General features: G+C 39.4%; 1 protein-coding gene and 1 long non-coding RNA gene across 2 annotated transcripts in view; one reads left to right on the forward strand and one right to left on the reverse strand.

The window, feature by feature from the left end:
- Window positions 1-22,065, forward strand: part of Pappa2 (pappalysin 2) — a 240,885-nt gene that overhangs the window by 128,583 nt on the left and 90,237 nt on the right. The window contains exons 12-13 of the mRNA XM_048421621.3: window positions 5,759-5,894; window positions 6,077-6,284. Coding sequence (XP_048277578.3) covers window positions 5,759-5,894; window positions 6,077-6,284 — 344 coding nt within the window. The remainder of the gene's footprint in view (window positions 1-5,758; window positions 5,895-6,076; window positions 6,285-22,065) is intronic.
- On the reverse strand, window positions 5,549-6,958 carry LOC125391929 (uncharacterized). Its single transcript, XR_007229322.3, has 2 exons — window positions 6,773-6,958; window positions 5,549-5,993 (listed from the first exon to the last, which is right to left on the reverse strand). It is a non-coding gene; the product is annotated as an uncharacterized LOC125391929 (long non-coding RNA).

Below are 22,065 nucleotides of genomic sequence, written 5' to 3' on the forward strand. Positions count from 1 at the left end.
AGGGTCTCATCAAAGCCTCAGCCCAGGAAGTATGCTTGTTCCCAGAAACCTCGTTTGAAAGGTGGAGCCTCAGTTCTACTACCTGAGAATTTGCCTTGTGGCCAGTTTCTCGGCAGCTTGCATGCATGTTGTTTGCATTGTAGCCAGGTCCTCGGCAGCTTGCATGCACGTTGAAGTCTGAAAATCGCTGCTAAAGAGGATTGTTATCTCAACAGTGAAACAGTTGATGATCAGGATGGTTCATATCTACTCCCAGTTCTTCAAGTGGAAACTCACTTACAGGATTTTATGCTTAATAGGACAGAGTTTCCTGAAGTGCATTGGAATTACTTTTCTGTATATAGTGGAAATTTATGAAAAATAATTGTCTTTAGAAGAAACTTTTCAGTTGTGTGGATTCCTGCATGCCTTAGGGATCCCAAAAGAACAAAGATGACTGTGTGTATATAATTTTCACTTCCTTCGAAAGCTAAGCTAGTGCTGTAACAGGGCAGGCCCACCTTCCTGTTTATTTCTAGAGGGCAAAACTTTATTTCCCCTTTTCTATTTGTTTGTTGCTAATCTAGAATTCAACTGGTTTCATATGAAAACATTTGCTTGTCGCAATCAGGGTTACTTCACAAACTCTAAGCTCCGTAAATATCTGTTTCTAATGAAGAATGAACACTTACCACCTGGTCCATGCTCCCATCTCTTCCCTCGTTTCGGTTTGAAAGAGGACTATTTCTATCTGCATTCCATAAGAACTGTTTCTATCTGTATCCTGTGACCCCTTTCCTTGCGTTCAGACTTTACCTTTGGTGGGATGTTCCCTGGGATTCAGGGTCTGAGATGAAAATCTATATGCAGAAAGTCTGCTGAGGATTCTTGTTAGTGTCAGTGTGTTGGGGAGTATAGGAACTAGGATTTGTCCATGGGAGTGGCCTGAAAACAGTGTCAGAATCATGTCAAAGCTGGGAAGACCATTCAGAGCAATCTCACTCTATTACACAGTATTAGCAAATGTTGCTTGACATGAGCTTCCTGCCCTTCCCACTCATTCTCCAAGAAAGCAGCATGACCCTGTATGAGGAGGTCACCAAAGGGGTGGTTTCAAGAGAGACATTACTTTGTAGTGAGTGTCACAGTCATAAAGGAGGTGATGTGGGAGCCACACCACGGCAGCAACTGCTACAGATGTGATTCTGTCCCTTCCTGCTCCTCCACTGAAGCCCCATCAGTCCGTGTAGCCCAGTCTTCACAGACTTGGCCTTGTCTAAAATGAACTTGAGGAGTCAATCTAGATGGATTTGTGCTGGCCATCTGAGCAGATTTTTGCTTCTTCCACAGACTCACCAAAGCTTACATTTTTGAAAGTTTAACTAAGAATTGTGGGAGCCTTGAGAGCAATTGTACATAATGATAAGCTATTCCAGCTCTTATAAAAGCAGCAGTATATAAATTCACAGTGGTTAGAGTCTATAGCTCCATAGAGGAATAAAGCTGGACCTCATCTAGAGTGTGACCAATACCAAGAAGAACAGGAGCCTAGACATGAGGAGGAGTGTAACGGGCAAAAGTGTAAAACTCACTGTCTGGAGTTTAGTCGTCAACTAAGCCCCTTCCTCGATTAGGCACAAGCTTCGGGAAAAATCATTTGCAACTCGAAGCTAATCTCTGCCTTGTCAAAGCTTCTGATGACAAAATCCTTAGATTGACTCACCTGGAGTCATGAGCGTTTGACAATTTTCACCTACAAAAGCACACATGGTTTCAGCCAATAGTAGAATAATTGTATTCTGAGTTTGGGTGGGCCCTTGTTAAACTGCAAGTGACTTTTAAAGGCACCTCTCTGGTCCCTAAAACTGTAGGAAGCCTTGATGTTTTCATGTTCATTTGACTCCATAGATGGAGAGGGAGTCCTAAAAATCCGTTTGGGGAAGGATCTATAATCCCCACGTATCTAAAACTAGAAGTGCTATAGATTAGAATATTGGGAAAGCGGCCGTCCTCCTGTGTACAATTCCTGGGGAAAAAACTTGGTTTGCATTCCACAAGCAAACTTTTATGTACTGAAGATATCCTATTAAAAATCCTCTGTAAGCATAAAAGTCAGCTGAGTTTGGTGAGGGCTCCAAGAAAACGTGTTCTCATGCTGTACAAATAGTAGGCGGTACCTGCCTGCTTTCTTCTGACCCACGACATCCATTTTCCCTTTGGAGAAGTGCCATAGAGGAGTAGAGATGAAATGGTGTGGGGAAAAGCCAGGAGTTAGCCAGAAGCATTTTAAATGTTCTTCTTAAGTCTTCTTAAGTTTCAGGGTCTACTGTTCAGCGACCACCACAAAGAGTTACCTGTACATTGAAGTATTTGAGTGTACATTACATCCATGCCTAGTAGGCATGGAGATGGGGGTCTACAATTCTTTTTTTTTTTTTTTTTTTTTTTTTTTTTGAGACAGGGTTTCTCTGTAGCTTTGGCGCCTGTCCTGGAACTAGCTCTTGTAGATCAGGCTGGCCTCGAACTCACAGAGATCTGCCTGCTTCTGCCTCCCGAGTGCTGGGACTAAAGGCGTGTGCTACCAACGCCCAGCGGGTTCTACAGTTCTAATTAGAAATAGTGTCTCTCGATCTTAACTCTTCTTCAGTGGCCAGTGATTAGGTTAAATTTGGGAGTTCGTATGCAGTCTCTGAGTAAAAAGCATCTATGCTGCCTCTCTGTCTCCTGTTTCTGTCTGTCCCTCCCTCTCATCAGTACCGGCCTATATCCATCTGTCATCAACCTGTCTCAGTCTTCTGCCCCCTCTACCACCTCTCTCTGCACTATTTATCTTCCATCTACTTACCTCACGTCATCCCTCTTCCCGCCTTTCTGTCGTGATCACATCTGCCTGCGAACCTGCTGATACTCTCTCTCCTTTGTCTTCTCGTTGTTTCAATGTTCTTTGTGACAAATTCTTTTCCCAATCCTCTGCTTTGAAAGTGATCTTTACATTTCAAAGTTGTTCATATTTCTGAAAGATGTTAGCTTCTTTCTGGAATTTAGCTGTTGCTTTTCATCTTTGCAAGAGCCAAGTTCAACTAGTTTTATAGAACTCCTGCAAGGCATGCGATCTATGCAGACTCTATCAAGAACTCAAACATTGAGAACACCTATGGAACCCAAACAAACATGGAGAACCAGTTCATATTCCTGCGGGTCAGTTTTATTTTTGGATTGTACATTTATAAGAGCGTAATTTTCTGTGTAATATATATTTAACTTTAAATTTTTATTCCTTCTGTTTTTGTGCCATTGCATAAACTGAATGAGGTGTATTTCTTTGGGGGAAATAAGAATGGATGAACTTTGAGTCCTTAATGTTCATAGGTGTTATCTTGTCTGCTTTTGTTTGATATCCCTTGCTCTACCTTGTATCCATATGATATAAGTAATCTCTCTATTACTATCTTTGGGAATGAAGAACCCCAGCTTCAGACAGAGGCAGACTGCTTATGTTTACATAGCTAGCAAAGACGTATCTAAGAGGCAAACACAGGGCATCTGCCAGGTTCTCTTTCTCATCAGAGAAACTCAGTCTCTCTCCATGTCTCCGTCTCATCTCACTTTATCTCTCCAGACAGTGAATCCTGCTTTCTCCTTATGTGAACTCAGATTGATACTTCTTATATGTAGAGATTCAAACTGATCTCTGCTATTGATGTGCAAATAGTTGTGAGGTAAAACATGTGCTTTCTATGCCTGTAGTTGCTGCTGTACTTGGATTGTAGTTGGATATACTCGGACTCCATTTGGGAATTAAGCTCACCTGTCTTTCCTGTGTCTCTGTGAGGGGGAATGTCCAAGATGCAGCCTCTCAGGAACCAATCACCGCCAGTCTCTCTGTCTGTGTAATCCAAAGTTTTCTGCCTGTGTGCCCTTTATAAGTCTCACCTGTGGTTTTCCTGCTTAAGCTGTGGCCTGGAAATGCTGCTGTAACCTCCCCCTACAGAGCATGGCACGGAGGCGCTGCCATTGGAACAGGCTTGAAGTTTCACAGTGACATGGTATTCAAACTGCCACAGAACAGAAGTCTATGTTGTTAAGAGATGCAAACGGCGTTAGAAGGTTTGGGTATGGACCCTCGGGACAGAAAAGCCCACACCCACTATAAATCCTACCTCTGCTACCTAATTTGGGATGGGTGGAAGACTGAGATGCTCTGTGTTTTGATGAAGCCACCCCACTCTCGAGTTCTGAGGCCTTCTTGTTCCTGGCTGAGGAAATGAGCTGTCTTCCAGTCTCAGGTCTCTGTTGTGGTACATGGAAAGGAAGAGGCTATGGGGAGGTCCCAGGAGGCTTTGATGTCATTTGCTACTGGGGTCAAGAGCTCTGAGTTAGACTCTTGGTTTCCTTGGGATGGTTTTATGTCTAGCCCTTGGCCATCCAGGGATAGAAGACTTCATTTTCATTTTAGAAGCTGTAACTTGTGCGACTGGATGTTTTTGAAGTTGTGAAGGAATATTTATTACTTCAAAGAAGGGAAATGAAGAAAGAGTAGGGGAGACACTGTGTAAAGGGAGTGGGGCTGGAATTTCCCGCAAAGGTGGGAAGGACGAAGGGAGAGCTGTGCTGCCTGGACCACTGAAAATCGTTAAATCACTCTAATTAAGACAGCAATGCTAGTGAGCACTGGAAGCGTGCTGCCAGGACTCAGGAAACCCGAGTCTGTGGACAAAAAGAATTCTTGTTAAAATGGAAAACATGTTTTTAGTCTTTTCCCCACTCCAGAGGAGGTCCCTGCCAATTAGATGTACTATGGTCTATACTGGAACGGCATCACGCTCAGAACCCAAGGAAAAGCCACAGCGGAAATCCCTGAAGACATACATACAAGGAACATTACACAGACTGAGCACGTCGAGCACGCACACCCTGCTACACATGCATATACATATATATATATACATACACACACACACACACACACACACACACACACACATATATATATATATAAATATATATATCACATTTCATATATTTCACAGTGTCACCTTTTCTCCAACAACGCCACACCTCCCTAGCCGGTAAATAAGCATCCAAATATATGAGCCTGTGAGGCCATTTTCATTCAAACCGTTACAGCCTCTCTCCCAGCGTCATAGTTTTCCTGGTAAATGAGAGGATCTGAGAATAGAGAGAGGAGGTGGGGAGACTGGGAGGATAACTGATACCTAGTCTCATCTTGGGACAGATCAGAAGAAGCTAGCTTTTGTACAGATGTTGATTCATTAGTCATTCTGTCTATTTCTCGCCCTTTAACGTAGAAGGGGTATTGATTAGTTTATAGAGGATTATTACCTCTACCAGTGGTCTCTTGAGAAATTAAAAATGACAACTTCAGGCCAGGCACGATATTTCACGCTTGTAATCCCAGTACTTGAAGTGTGGAGGCAGGATAATCAGGAGTTCTGTGTCATCTTTGGGAAAATAGTGATTTCGAGTGTGGCCTTATCTACATGAGAATTTGTCTCGAAAACCAAGCAAACAAACAAGCACAAACGGTAATGAATAGAACAGCAGGAAGGATGCTCAGTCATCTTTATCTCAGGGATCGCATTTTGATGTTTGCTGTCACCTTGGTTGCTGCTGTGTTCACTCCATGTTTTCCATTGCAACGGAGAACAAGGTGCTTATGTTCAAAGAAGAAGTGCTCAAGAATGACAGAGATAAGATGGGCATATCCCTCGATTGCCTGCGGAAGCCTATTGCTCATGGTGCATGTGCTTATACCTAGGTGTGTTTTGCTAGACCAGGAGTTGCAGCAGCACTTTTCCTTTTCTTGGCATCTGATGGCCTGGCCCCTGGGAAGCATCAGCAGCCAACAGTGACCGTCTACCTGGTTGATGTCAGTGGAAGCAACCACTCGCTTGGTGAGTTGAGAATTATTTCTTTAGAGTCCTTCAGGGTTATTTCAGTAGACGTAGGAATCAATCTGATGTTGACCTCTGAAATGTTTGTGGTCTTGTATGCTACATAGAGAAAGGATAAACAGGTGCTAAATGGTTCTAAGATAATGGCTCAGCACAGTGTTTATCGTCTTATTTCTCCGCAGGAACCTATGAACTGTCATGTCAACATAATCCACTGGTTGTCAATGTGAGCCACCATGCGAGTATCTACCCCCACCACACCTCGTCCGTGCTGCTGAATTTGTCATCCCCCTTGGTGGGGATCTCAGCAGTGGCTCTAAGGACATCCTCCCACACCAGTTCTTCAGCTCCCAGTAACTGCAACCCAGAGCAAAACCATCAGGGACAAAGGTACCGAGCTAGCTTCTAACATCTCCCTTTCTCCCGATTCCCTATGAATATAACATACTGCTACTATTTAGGTTTATAGTGCTGTACAGCAGTTGCTTAATCATTAACAGAAAAGGATTTAAGAACTACCAAAAAAAAGACTTAAGAATCAAGCAAAAAATAATGTAGAAGTCAGATTTGGGTTTTCAAATTTTTTTTTTCTTTCCTTAGTTGACTATAACATTTTCTTTTTGGTAAATATTAACATCTTTACACAGTCTTAACATCTTTTTTACATATAAAGGCACTGACTTCAAATCAACATTGTTATATAAACTGCCAAAAGTTTTGTGCCAAAAACTCAATGTTCCTCAAGCAATCTATATTTATCCACTTGTTCCCACCTGGACAGTGTATACAGAAAATTTAAGAAGTACTTGCTAAGGCGGCACATCACATAATCATTTAGAGTCACATATGGACGTTGGGAATCTATGAACTGTATGTACCTTTCTGCAGACATTTGTGATTTTCATCATCGAGACAGATGAGTGTCCCTGGATCCTTTTCAGCAGCTAGGAGAAGGGCTATACTTCAAAGTATTCCTACCTATTCAAAGTAACACTTTGAATTAAACAATCTGTGCTGCAGTTTGGATATAATGATTTTATCAGTAGTCTAATAGATTAGTGGAACCAAAGGGTAACAGATGTGTTTCCTCGGAGAGAGATGTGGAACCACCTGCTAGGTTACTCAGAACCCAATCACAAAAGCTGGAGTTCCAAGCAATGTTCCATCATCTTCTACAGTACCTATAAGGGAGGTTATCCCCCCAAGAGTTGGTACAGGACACATCCAGACATCAAGTCCTCAGCACAAAAGATATTTATTAGCCCCCCCGGGGGGGGACAAGTAGGGTGGGGGAGATGTAAAGGCAGACAGCAACAGCAGCAGTAAGAGCAGGCATTTTTTTAAAATTGTTCTCAGGAGTGGATTTTTAAGGAGAAAATTGAGAAGTCTGTGCTACAGTGAGATGGTAAATCCTCATTGGATGCGTCAGCCAAATACTGAGATTTGATTGTTGGACCTTGGTGTTTTGTCTTGGGAATGAATCAGTGGCCAAATAAGAGAATGGACCTTGGGGACTAGCTTTCAGAATGTAATCTAATGATTTTTAGCAAGAGACAGAAGGGTAAAATACAAAACCTGTTGGTGCCACTTTTGCCATTCTTAGGTCTGTGTTTACCATGTTTTGGCCTATTAGAGAGCCCTTCAGTACCTCCATATCCCTTCCAGGTATACTACAAGCCATACCTGAGATCATTGCAGAGTAGATAATACCAGTAGAATACACTGTTTTTCTATTGTTGGATAGCAAACCATACCAAAATGTAGTGAATCAACATTTTGATATGACACAGTTTTGTGGGTGATAAATCTAGATGCACTTCAAAGAGGTGTTTTAGGCTTAGGCTCTCTTCAGAGAGGATAATTGAGCAGTTGGCCAAGGCTACAGTTACCTGAAGGTTCAAAGGAAGTTGAGGGATTCACTTCAAAGTCCATTGCTGTGACAACTGGTAGTCTCAGAAGATATAACCCCAATAGATATGAACAGTGGGCAATATCCCATGCTACGGTGAGCCAATTTGCTTCATGTAAGACTCCCCATAAACTGTTAGAGTGTCTTAGACATGGTAGCTAATGATCCAAAAGAAAAAGAGGCCCAGAAATGGTAAGCATTACAGAAATTTCCCAAGAGGGAAGCCACATCATTTTTATAACCTAATAATGGGAGGGATATCTCACTACTTCTTACATATTTTATGAACCAAAAATTAGTCAACAAGTCTAGCTGGTAATCAAGGAGAGAGTTTGTATAAAGATACAAATCCCTGGGGACATCTGAGAGTCTATGTACTATTTGCGGTGATTATGGCTAGCATTAGTTGAGCATTAACTAGATTCCAGATACCATGTTAAGTGTCAGAAAGCAGAATACAGCAAGAGACAATCTAGGTGTTGGACATTATGTCATTAGCTCACTCATCCATGATTTTTATGTCTTCTTAGTGAGAAGATACCTTCAATCCTCAACACAAGATGTATACAATTCAAATATAGTCTCTCATAATCCTCAACCCTTCCTTGTGTATTTTCAAATTATCTTCTGGATTGGCTCTATGTCTGCCCTGAAGCCACATAGCATTTCTTTCAGGTCTTCGAATCATGTGTTCTCAATGAGTCTGTGCACACAATGTTCCTACTCTTTTGAATACTGTCCAGCCCTTGTCATCTCAAACTTAGTCATCAGGAGGCCCGTTCTGTCCAACTCTTCACTGTTTCCATAGGTCATAATATATAACATGAGCTGTACAAATGGGACTACCACATTACATGGGAACAATCTGTTTACTGGGTAATCTTTCACACTGAACTTGGGGCTCCTTGCAATGAAAGTCCTTCTGAGTATTGTTAGTCCCTAGCAGAAGGCTCCATACACAGGAGGTAGCAGAAACTTATGTTACACAGCGTTTGGTTTGTCATGCTGTGGAACAGAATTGAACAAGAAAAGCTACAGAGCAGAAGTTGCAGTCTCTGTAAACATGAAGGACCAGAATTGCCCTCAGCATCATAGCTGTGAAAGTTCAAGAAGGAAGTTAATTAATTGTGATCACTGAGGCTCGTTCTCCATGTATTTTCATGTGGCACTGTGAGAAAAACAAGTTTTATATGCGTGCACGCAAGCCAGTGGAAATACGATATGATTCTCTAGTTTACACTGAGTACATCTGGAATGCATAAACATTTCCAAACCACATGTGACTGACAGGAGCCATGGAAATTGGCTTTTCCTTCGCAGCCAGTACGATATAGTAAATTTTTATACACAAGAAACCTAAAGAGTCTCATGTATTTTTTATCATGAATATATTTTAAATTTTTATGCACTTATAAAATAGCAGCCTTTGGTGGCAGAATTACATCAATCATTGCTGTATGTGTAGATACCCCATCACATGAAACCCTCAAATTCTAGCTATCATGAAAGGAATTTCTAGCTACCTTCTTCTTACTCCTTATGACTCAAATTCCATTAATACTTACATGGATAGGGGAGAGCTGATAGATGCCTAGAATATAAGATGTGTCACCCACTTTGTATTTGACTATTAATGATCCATAACCTGTCTCTCCTTCACTATAACTCTATTCAACTTGATTGATGCATCAAATCTCAGTTGAAATCCTGAAATCCAAAGTCTGGCTCAATGGTGACATTTAATATTTTTTCTATGTACAGAGAAAATTTTTTCTTCTGTATCCCACTGAAAAACCAACAGTACAGAAAAACAAACCATAAAAACTCTTATCAAAATGAAAACCTGAGTTTAACACTAAGAATCTAATGCCAAATGTGTAGTGGAGTTAAATTAAGAAATGACATTGGAAAGCAAAGCAAATACTTGTTACATTTTTCAAGAATCAACAACAGGGTGAATGTGGAATATAGTTTTCCTGATATAGTGCTGGCCTAGCATCAATAAGTCCAAGTTTTATCTCTAGCACTCTATATACAGGGCATGGTAGCACAGGCCTGTAGTTCCAGAAGTGGGAAGGTGGGGGCAGAAGAATGAATATTTGAAATGAAGACATATGGGCTACTTTGGTTTTCTTCTATGTGAACGGTCATATTGTTTGTTTGGAATAGAAGTCAAGGTCATAGACAAAGTTGGTAAAAGACCTTGAGATTTTATAGTTGGATCAAGTTAAGTCTACAAAGCATTCAAGTTAAAAAAAAATAAACCACTGTAAAGCTGTCCACATGAATCCAGGATGAGATATAATATAGTGAAAATGTAATGAAGAATTAAAGCATTGGGAATGCTTTAGGTAATGCAAAGGTTTAGAAAGAAAGAAAGGAAGGAAGGAAGCTACAACGGTAGGGAGAGGGAGCGCCTGATGGCTTGATGTCTCTTAGTCTCATTTTGCATTATGATGGCTGCCCAGACTCTCTTCCATCTTCCTCTATGGATCCAGAGCCCATAAATCTTTGGGCTATGAACTGTCCGTAAGCACTCAAACCATTCTTGTTCTCCTACTCTTTCCAGCTCTATTTTAGAGAAAAGTCTCATGTAGCCTGTCACATGCATGGAAATCAGATGGACCCCAAGTCTTTCATTTGGACTGTGTAGATGACGTTGGGAAACAAAACCATCTTTATGTTCATATAAAGGGATTTGGCATTGTTCTGCTGTCTATGTGAGTGGATTAAAATGTTGAGGATCAGAACTTTAGAAATTCACAAGGTGAGCACTAGGAGAATTTATCAATAAGCAGGAATTGCTGTTGAGCATGGTACTTCCCCTACACTGGACGTTTGTTCTTCCAGTAACATGGATACAGTAGAAAAATTGATTGCAACCCCTCTGATCCTGCATGACAGCATATCCTCAGTATCCCCCGTGCTGAACTTCTGGAGATAAAACATACTATATCATTTCTAAAGCCATGGACTGACATTGATGACAGCATTGAAAACCTTGATTATCTCTCTGCAGCTTGGACTCCCCTTCTGCTTGCCTAGGCTTCTCTCTCTGCTTGTCCTACATTAGGTGACAAGTTAGTACAAATCTTCCAAACAACTGCTCTTCTTTCTGTTTTCCTTGACTTTCCAGCAGTGTTTGCTCACTCTTATTTGATGTTTCATAATTAGGTGTGTGGCTTCTTAGGACCGTTTGGTCTTTGTTAAGCCCCTACCTCCTGCCAAACCTTTTGGTTCTCCTGCTTTTGGCCTTGAAATCTACTTTGTCTGGAATTAAAATTTCCGTTCCTGTTTTCACTCTGTTTGCATTTGTTTGATAAATATTTGTCTCTCTTTCATTTTCAACCTTTCTTTATCTTCACTGCCAATAAGCCCAGGGCTCATTGCTTCATTGTACTGTTTACAAAGACAGTAGTACTATGTCAAGGCATGCCAAGATTTTATTCTGAAAATCATCTACTGAACTTAAGCCTCGAATTGCCTTTAGGAAGCTATAGCATCTTGCCTTTAGACCATTTATTTCCCAGCATTCAAAGGCATCTGCCAGTGGTTTAGTGCCTCCGCTTACTCTGAAATGTTTGAACTTCCATACCTGGAGGATTGACCTACGCAAATAGAGGGTGGTGTTGATGTGTACGATGGGCAAAGAACAGATCTCTGATCAATAGAAAGCAGCACTCAGTTGTCTTGTCTTTAGGGCAGGGCAGGTAAGAAAGAAAAGATGACTTGTTTAACTCTTTTAACCTCTATGGTTTCTTTTGCATGTTTTTGTGGCCTTTGACATTGAACCAGAGCCTAGCTCATGCTAGGCAAGTGCTCTGCCATTGCTCTGTATCCTTAGCTCTCTTCACCTCTTTTGGTAGAGAAGAAAATACAAAAGAATTTTAAAAAATGTGTTTTTTTCCTTTAATACAGTTCTTATCCACTCTCTCCCTAAAAAACAAAGCATAGCAAAACAACAACAAAACAACAAGTATACGCTTTAACTGCCAGTGATGTTTCCGCATTGAATTCCAGCTTGTTCTTTGACTGAGAGGAAATGCCCAATGACTCTAGTTTATTAACAAGACTTTCACATTTTCCTGTGTTGTTGCTATTTCAACAGGAAGCTTGGACAATGCTTTTTAGTATTTTGTTGCATGACTGAAAGCAAGGTTGATAGAGTTTGTAGGACATGGTGACACCAAGTTGGAGCAGCACCCATGGAAGCTGTCTCAGTATTTCCTACCTTTATTTTTATTTATTTTGTGTCATTATCATCTTTGGAGGTATGGTAGTTTCCAAATCTGTTGGTTCTCCTGTCTATAATTACTCTCACTGCTTACACTGTAGAACCACATCTGGATTTTGTTAGTATTTGTCCTTTGATAGATAGCACCATGTTTTCTGAGCGTGTGAGGGAGGGGTTTCTCCTTCTGACTTCTCCATGCCCTCTTTTTTTTCTGTTGTGACATGCCTAGTCACAGGTACCTAAGATTCATACATAGAACATCCACTTAGGTCCTTAAAGCACCAGTTTGGACTGGACAATGGTGGCACACACCTTTAATCCCAGCACTCAGGAGGCAGAGACAGGCAGATCTCTTTGATTTTAAGGAAAGCCTGGTCTACAAGAGCTAGTTCCAGGACAGGCACCAAAGTTACACAGAGAAACCATGTCTCGAAAAACCAAAAACCAACCAACCAACCAAACAAACAAACAAACAAAACCACCAGCTTGGTTTTTTTTTTTTTTTAACCACAATGAAGCCTTGGTATACTGTGATGCCATTCCATGCCATGGGGAGTTGGTGCAGGAGAATTGCCTGTATTCTGTCAATCATACTTTAAATAAATGCTGATTGGCCAGGCAGGAGGTGTAGGTGGGAAAACCAGACAGGAACTAGAAGTGGAGCAAAGAGAATGGGAGTATTCTGGGAAGCAGGAAGCTCCCTCCACCATTCCTGCCCAGACCACTGAAGAAGTAACATGTGAACTGACAGCTGAAAAAGGTACCAAGTCATATGACTAACATAGATAAGAATAATGGGTTAATATAAGCTGTAAGAGTTAACAAGAAGCCTGAGCTAATGGGCCAATCAGTTTATAATCTTATGGAGTCCTCTCTGTAATTTTCTTTGGGACTTGCTGGTTGTGGGGTACTGGGCGGGACAGATACCCCAACAAGCAGGCCCTTTCATGTTACAGGGAATAAATTAGTTACTTATTGCTTGCTGTGGTAAAACACCATGGACAAGAAAAAAATAGGAGATGGGTTTTGCTGTTGTTGCTGTTGTTGTTGGCCAATGGTTCCAGAAATTTCAAAGTCTATGATGGTGGATTAGAAGCGTGGCAGCAAGTGGCAATCGTGGCAATAAGAGCAGGGTGCTGGGATCTCGTATCTTGACCCATAAACATGAAATGGAAGAATGAACTACAAGTGGTGTGAGCCTTTAAAAAAAGGCTCATTCCTACTGACATACTTCCTTCAGTAAGACCACACCATCTTAAGCTCCCCAAGAAGTGTCACCAATAGGAGAGCAAGTGTTCAAATGCATGAACCTGTGTGGGACATCAGCATTCAAACCATTACATTGTATTCCTGTTGACAAGATGGTCAGCATGGCCCTGGAGTCCAGGAAAACAACAAAATCATTTGATGCCTAAGCTGCATGTTTGTGGATTTGTCTTCTAGTATCATTACTGAAATCATTCTGTGTCAGTTAGGGTCCATCCATGTTGTAGTGATTAAAACAGGGACAGTTTAACATAGTTACTAAGTCCTGAGGGACAAGGAGAACTCTGGATAAATGAGGCAGTTTTATGACTGGCGGCAGGATACCTAAGGAAGTAACGAATTTGAGAAAGGGTCCCCATTCAAAGCTGAGGTTTGTTTGTCATGGCAGAAGATAGAGCTGTAGCACAAAGGATTCAGAGAAACTGGCTAAAATTCTACAGGATGGATCTGAAAACCAGAGACTTCCTTAGATTGCATACTAGTGCCAGGGAAGGTAGTCTGTTACTAAAGTGCATCCTGAGGATTTGCTAAGACTTGTTGGAAAGATACCATCAAGATTCTTTTGGATTCTGGAAGGTTACCCTTAGGAAATGACAGATCTTAATGGGAAGCCCCCATAGGGGTCCATGGAAAGTTGAAAGAAGCTAGCTGAGGTGCGCAGAGTATTAACGTAACTTCCTGAGTGGTGAGTACTCTGGGCTGTCCCCCACATTGCTACCCCTAGAGTGCAGAGGAATTAGAGAAAGGATATCGTATAATAGGGAAGAGGTAAGTCCCTTCATTCAGAACTATGTTTTTTAGTGTTCTCTACTAAAGAAAACATCATGTTTTTGCGTGCTAGCAAAAGAGAATATTCATAGTCCAGGTCTGCTATCACAAACTAAGGCAATGAAGCATTGCTTTGCAGCTGAGCAGTGAAGCAATAACTATTGACAGGAAAAGTCAACAAAGAACCACAAATACAACAACAATAACAGCAACAGCAAAAAAAAAGCCAAAGTAAAAAATGAAAATTCTCTTTACTTTTCATTTGAGACTCAATTCCCTTCAGGTTACTGACTTTAATATGATGACAATTTTCAATGCAACTTCTAAGTAGATTGAACTAACTAGAACTGTATATTTTAATCTTTTGATGCTTTCAATATAAATCCAAGTCAAATATAAATGATTAAAACCTCATTAACTTATTTAGTAATAAAAGTACACATTCTGAGTCTGGCAGTTGTGGTGCACACCTTTAATCCCAGCATTTAGGAGGCAAAGGTAGGTGGAGCTCCAAGTTCAAAGCCAGTCTGGTCTACAGAGGCAATTCCAGGAGAGGCAATTCCAGGAAAGCCAGGGGTACACAGTGAAACTCTGTCTCAAAAAGAAAAAAAAGTACACATTCTGAGTGAGATAGAAAACAAGTAATAGATACTGACAAAATGATAGTGAACTCAAACTTTCATTTATCAAGAACAAATATTCTAATATAAAATTGAATCAGGTCATTATTTTTTCAAATAAATATGAATGTGGGAACCTGAGTTATTTTGTCTATTTCTTGTCTACTCAGCATATGAATTATAGATAGATAAGTAATGGATAAAATTATTAATGTTTTCATCCTTTTATCATTTTAAAAACTGGAAATTGTTTTCTGTAACAGTTCAGGACTGACCCATTGAATACATGTATACGTGCATGTATATGTGTACGTATATGTGTATGTATATGTGCACGTATATGTGTATGTATATGTGCACGTATATGTGTATGTATATGTGCATGTATATGTGTACTTATATGTGTATGTATATGTGTACGTATATGTCTATTTCCACACGCCAATTAAAAGAAGAACTATTGCTTCAAGCAGCTCTCTGAGAATCTTAATGTGAATCAAGCTGCAAATTGAGTTCCTTTTTATGGTGAGCATAGCTGTTCACTCCGGGACATATGCATGTCTATACATGTATGGATGGATAAAGAGATGGAATACTCATCTTCCAGAATATTTTAGGTGTCAAAATATGCCAGAAATCATTTTTCCATTGAAAATTGAAGTATATGCCTTACAAAGACCTTATTTCAAATCAGTAAAACTAAGACTAGGATCTATGTAATTCATTTCTAATCAGGAAAGATTTACAAAGAGGAATGATGACCAATTATTTTTACTAATTTTCAGAAAATCTGATCCCTATTGAAAGCATATTTGATTTAATGTAATTCTCAGGGGCCTCAGAATAATCAGAGAGGACCCATCCTTGGGGTGCACTGACATAACTGGGCATGTTGTTTTGAGGATGTGATATAATTCCAATGACGGCTCCACACAATGCAAGTAGCTGGAAATGTTTGGAGGACCAGGCCACTAAGAAGGAGCTATAAAGATTCTTTGGGCTTCAAGGGATGTCTAGTGACTGCATAATCCAGATCAGAAAAATTTTACAGATAACATGAAGGGGATTGAAGGTTACTGGGAAAAGAGAAGTTTTGACCCAGGCCCTATAGAATTCTAGCCCAATCAAAAAGAACCTACCTTCTTGAAGAAGAGAAAAGTCTGATAAAGAATACCCCACTCTTAGCTATAAAATTTGCAGGAATGTGGAAAGAGGAAGTGTAGTTTCAAAAGCCTAGTTTTTGCGTCAGTTTCCTATCGCTGTCTAAGGTATTAATACCATAGTTTATACCAGTATGTTGTTAACCTCACAGTCTCTGTGAGTTAGATGGCCACACCACGCTTAGATAATTCCTCGTGGAGGCTGTGATGAGGTATCAGCCAGAAATAGGTTCTTATCAGTTGACTTGACAGGGAAAGATGATACCCGTGCTTCCCATTGTTGGCAGCTGATTCCAGAACACTATCTGATGGGGGCCTCCATGTGGTCTACTTCCTTGCCACAAAGTCATGTGTGTGGTTCAAATAGTAAAAACCCAGAGACAGATACTGGGGTTTATGCTGAAGATCAGAAAAGCAAAGCAACCAGCCACTGGCTCTTACCTGTACATCAGACTGAAATGGGCGATCCTGCCTCCATGAATGCTCAGACTGAGACTGAGCTGAGACCTGTCTCCTCCTGCCTTATATTCCTTTCTAGTGCTGGGATTAAGGTCATGTACCACCACTGCCCAGCTTCTATGGTTAACTAGTGTGGTTGCTGGGATTAAAGGTGTGTGCCACCATTGTTTGGCCTGTATAACTGACTAGTGTGGCTACTTTGCATTCTGATCTTCAGGAAAGCTTTATTTATTAAAACACAAATACTATACCATTATTTTGTATAAAATAAAAAGGAAGGCTATAAATATTATAGGAAACACTATATACAATAAGTACAATAACTATATACAAGCAATAAACACATCAGCAATATTAATATATTTGCTTTTGACAAATTCGGATAAAATAGTCCATATCTATCCTATCTTATGAGTCCAAAAGGTTGTACCTAATTCATTTTCTATTCTAATTTGCATTATCAAATTATCTTTTTTGTTGTCTCTCAAGCTTTTACACTTTATACCTCTTTAGTGAGTATTTTTTCTGAGTCTGGTAAACAAGGAAAACTGTAACTATAACTGTGTAGCCTCCAGTTCCCTCAGAGATCCAAGAAGGAAATAATATTAACTGAGTAAGCAGAAAGTACAAGCAAGTGACTTTCAAAAAATGTGAGAAATTACAGAAACATCCCCTGCCTGGACACTTAAGCAAAGTTCCTCTGCAATGTTTGGGCATATATCTTCAGCCTACAGGCAAGAATATTCAAAAGAATTTTCTGTAAAGCAGGATATTCTGAAGGGCTATCCCACTTTGTCTTGACAATGTTTGACAGTCACTTTCTTTTGTGTCCTACTTGTCCAATTAGGACAGTATTCTATCAGCAGTTAAGTCAGGGGCATTATTTGTCCAGTGCCTTACTTCTATACAAAGAAAGTAAACTCCATGTGGAGTTTTTAGATGCCCATCTTCTTTGAAGTAGATTAGTGTTACCAGGAGCAGATATGTCTCATTGTCATAAATAAAGAACCTATGTTATTAAAACATCTTAAATGCCATATTCTGTAGATCTCTGAAGTGTTTGAAGATGACCTATCTATTTAAAATATATCTCTGTTTGACCTTGAAAACATACCTAATGTGGCTACAAGTCTGATTGTAATAGATGACTAATTACTAACCTGCATTTCTTTATTATCCTAAATAGTTGGTAATTATAACTTTTAATAGATAGAAATTTGTATTACATTGCTAAATGAGTTGTATAGGTACAATACCTTGAACAATATTAGAAATGCATATATAGTATGTTTTAACAAAATTGATCTCAAAATTTGTATACAGTATACAAAAATCCAATCCAATATAAAATATTTAAAATTAGTAGTTTCTTTTTAAAAGTAGATTCAATACTCTACCTTTTTATTTCATTGTATCTATAGTCTCCCTTTTTTCTTTTCAGGGTAGATTCAATAATCTACCCTTTTATCCTATCATATCTGTATCCCCATTTTTCTTTTCAAAACAAGAATTCTGAATCTACTCTCCTTTGTTCAACTTTCCTCCTGGCCAAAAACAATAGCAACTTGTAACCAGCTCCCCTAAAGAATGACAAATATCCATAACATAATGAATGACCCAAAACTACCACTGTACCTCTTGGGAATGTGGGTATTATATTCTTAAATTTTCTTACTGGTGTCTGAAGCAACAGCATCTTTAGGGAATTCTGAAAAGAAAAATTTGGGTTAATTGTCAAGTCCTGGGAGAGGTAGCTTTATCATTTGTTGTCCAGTCTCTGTGTGATGAGAAAATACAGGGCTTTTCTCAAGTCCTGGTTAAAGTAGTCTCTGAGACTGAATCATCGAAATTGTTCTCAACTAGCCACTTCGAAATGGTTCTGAGCAGTTTGTAGTTCAAATGCAGATCTTTAGGTGGTGTTTTTCAGTTTAGTGGTGTTATCACAGTCCTAGAGGGATCATTGTTGTGGGGTCCTATCTTCCTTTTGGAGACTTCAAAGGTCTCTGTTAGGCATGCCATGGTTCACTACAGAAAACTGATAGAGACTCAAACCCAAAACCATGTACAAAAAGGTAGATGAAACTTTTTTCTAAAATTAAAAAATTTAACAGATTAATAAAATCTGCTAAAGAGTTAATATAAAACCAAAGGATTATGATATTAATGGCAACAAAGTAGTCCTTAAATATATGTTTTTCTTCTGTTCCATATTAGGCAAATCTTCTATACTGAGACAGAGATTTTGGATTTTACTTCAATAAACATGCTTGGGTTTAGAGAAGGAAAGCACCACCTCCAACTCCAAAGCCAGCTTTAATCTTTAACTGAACTGGGACTACAAAAAGGCCATTTGCATTATATGTCTGTAGAGAACAGCAGAAGCAAACATTAGGGAAAATTTGTGAAATTTTATTCCGTTGGAAACATAATATACCAATAGGCCAATTCATTCTTTTTCTTGAGACTTTTTTTTCTGGATGATTTGTCCTTTTTCTTCAGATGTATCATTTGCCCAATGGTTTTCAGATTCCTTAGCTGGAAAACTTTATCCTTCTAAAAAGACAGAAGCAGAACCTTTCCCCAACCTTAATTTTGTAGAGATTTTTCTTTTGAAAAGTTATAACTGATCAAATAAAAAGCATTTGTTAGTTTTATATGTTAGCTTTGATTAAACAGTCATGCTGTTTGATGAACTATCATCTCTTCTAATTAAGATATGTCTCTTTTCAAATTGAATCTTTATCAATTTTGATGGTATCCATAGTTTTTCTTCTGTGGAACCACTGCAATTATACCACTACATTCATGTGTGGCACTTCAGGGGGCAGCTCATACCTGGCATCCATTTCTTCAAATCTAGTGTGAGATAAAGTGTCAGTAATAAGACCTTAAATGGCTTGGGATGTGTTTCAGTATGTAAGAGAGCTTGCTAGGAAATCACAAGGACCCAAGTTTGAATCCCCAGCACCCATATAAAATGTCAGGTATGAATTCGTGTGCCTGCAACATCAACATTGTAGATAAGGACATTGGATGTGGATCTCAAGAGTTTCTTGGACAGTCAGCATAGACAAAATGGTAAGATTATGATTCAGTGGAAGAATCTGTATTAGGCAACAAGACAGAGAATGATAGAGGATGACAACAAAAACTACCCCTTACTTCCTAATATGCACACACACTCAGGTGTGCATACCTGAACATTTATGTTCATGCAGTGCACACACACACACACACACACACAGAGAGAGAGAGAGAGAGAGGGGTGTGAGAGGGAGGGAAGGAGAGGGATAAAAGACAGGGAAATGGAGGGAGAGAGCTGAAGGGCTCCATGAGGAATTAGCATGCAGGAAGAAAGAGAGGGAACATTTTGGAAGAGCAGTGTCTTGAGAAGAGAGTTCTTGCCATAGTTCAGCCCTAGTGACTGGCAGGAAGGTGGATTGTCTGAGCTGCCCACTCATTGGTATGTTTCTCTCAACTCTGCTGGCTGATAATAACAGATCCATTTTATAAATGGCCCCTGTCCAGAATTTATTTACAGGCTCACTTCTCTCTATTTCTCAACCTGCTCCAGAGCCACCTTCTCTGTGGCTCGAATGGAAGTGTTAACATATTCATCAAAGTGAAATTGAATCAGTGATATCGGGCATTTTTTTTCCTAGAAAATAATGAAGTTATATAAAAATTCAAACATGGAAAAGGTTTTTGGTTATTTTTAAATTATATCTTTGCTTTTATTCTTTTCATAATGATGGATGAGAGTGTTTCACATTTATGCAAAGCAATCTTTCAGAAAAGGTTAATGTAATGTGCATTGAACTATAAAACTAATTTTAAAATGATTTAACTGTTTAAATAATTGTGCCTTTCAGAAGAGCATTGATAATATTAAAAAGATATTTTAGATTAGTTTTAGGTTCTTAACAAAGTTGAAAGACAAGTACAAAGATTTCTAGTATGTCCCTAGCCCCCACATAGGCATAATAGTACCCATTATCCCCAGCGAGCATCAGAATAGTCCATTTGCTGAAACTGATGAACTCATATTGCAACAGCGCCATCACCCAGATGCTGCATTTTATATTGGTGTTTATTCTTTCTAAAATTTTTAATTGACTCTCTCTCTCTCTCTTTCATGTGTGTGTGTGTGTTAGTATGTGAATGTATGATGGTGGGAACATGTACTTAGGTGAGTGCTTGGAGGCCAGAGAAGGGTGTTGGATGGCCTCCCTCCTATTCCTTGTTTACTTCCAGCTGTTGGCAGTTATGAAGCAAGCTGCTCTAAGTACCTACTACCTGCTTTTGTGTGGCTGTAAGTCTTTAATTCCTTTGTGTATTTACCAAGGCAGGCAATTTCTGGACTATATGTCCAAACATATGATTAATTTTGTAAACATATGTATTAGTTTTTAATCACCAATAAATATTGTTGGAAAGACCAATATCACCCCTTTTCCAATTCATTTTTACTATAAATCAATAATTTTTATTAAAGCAAATTGGGATTGAATTTAGAACATTTGGGTTGAGGAAATAATGCAGATATTACACAGGTGTGTGATTCTTCCTCAAGTACACAAGTCTTATACTGTGAATTTATCTTCTACATTAAAACATTTTTATTATGTTTGTATGTTCATATCAATTGGAGTCAAATATCTAAATAATGAATATTTATTGTGAAAATGTTCATGTGCAAAACCTTGCCACACTTTCCTAAGCATGCTTATGTAACAGAGAGAATCAGATTTTTCAGGAAATATTTTGTTTTTTTTATTTCATATGTGTTTTGATAGCATTTACTCTCCACCCCTGACTCTTTTCAAATCCACTGCCTCTTTCTACCCAAGCAATTTTGTGTCCTTTTGTTTTAAACCCCATCAAGACCAATCTGTACTGCCTAGATATTCTTGAATATGTGGCTTTTTACTGGAGTATGATCAACTTACTGGAGACTATATTCTTAGAGAATCCTGTCTCTCCCTCTCCTAGAAGCTAACATTGACAACAGTTTCCTGATTAGTGGTGAGACCTCATGTCCACTTCCATTCTCTGTGCTGAGGTTTGGTTTGTGTTGTACATGCATATATGTCTTGTGTATGCTATCACAGTAGCTGTGTGTTCCTGTGCAGCTGCCTTAGTGTACCCAGAAGATACTGTTTGCCTGTAGTTCCCCCACCACTTCTGGCTCTTACATTCTTTTCACCCCCTCTTCTGTAATGATCTCTGAACCATAGAAGGAGGAGGTGTGGTAGATAGGGTTGACCATTCTACAGTCTTTTGAGAGTCAGATAGTTTTAAAGAAAAGACTAATGAGGGAATAATACATATATGATTGGTTTGATTATCTCAGGATCCAACTAGAAACCTACTAGTGTATGTACACATACACTACGTAAGCCCCCTTCGTTACTTTTATGTAGTCTTGTACCTTCGGGTTTTTTGTCTCTTAAGGTAGGGTCTGTAAGATAAAGAATCAAGGAGATAAAGTAACAATCACCCACTACCAAATCACACAGCTTTCTGTTTGTGTTCACAAACTCTGGAAACATGGAGAATTAACACTCTTGCCAGTACATTCACTGGTTGCCCTGCCTCTTCAGATCCCCTTTTAGCGTCCTCTCTGTGATCATGACACGAAAGATACCTTAGCCTAAAAAGCTCTTCTCAGAAAGATTGGCCTGCTGATTGCAGTCATATAAGTCACATAAGGATTAATCTATGTGTCACTGTCCCCTTTTATTGCAGAATGCAC

The sequence above is a fragment of the Myodes glareolus genome, chromosome 5 (assembly GCF_982192425.1).
Source record: "Myodes glareolus chromosome 5, mMyoGla1.1, whole genome shotgun sequence".
In the NCBI taxonomy this organism is placed as follows: Eukaryota; Metazoa; Chordata; class Mammalia; order Rodentia; family Cricetidae; genus Myodes; species Myodes glareolus.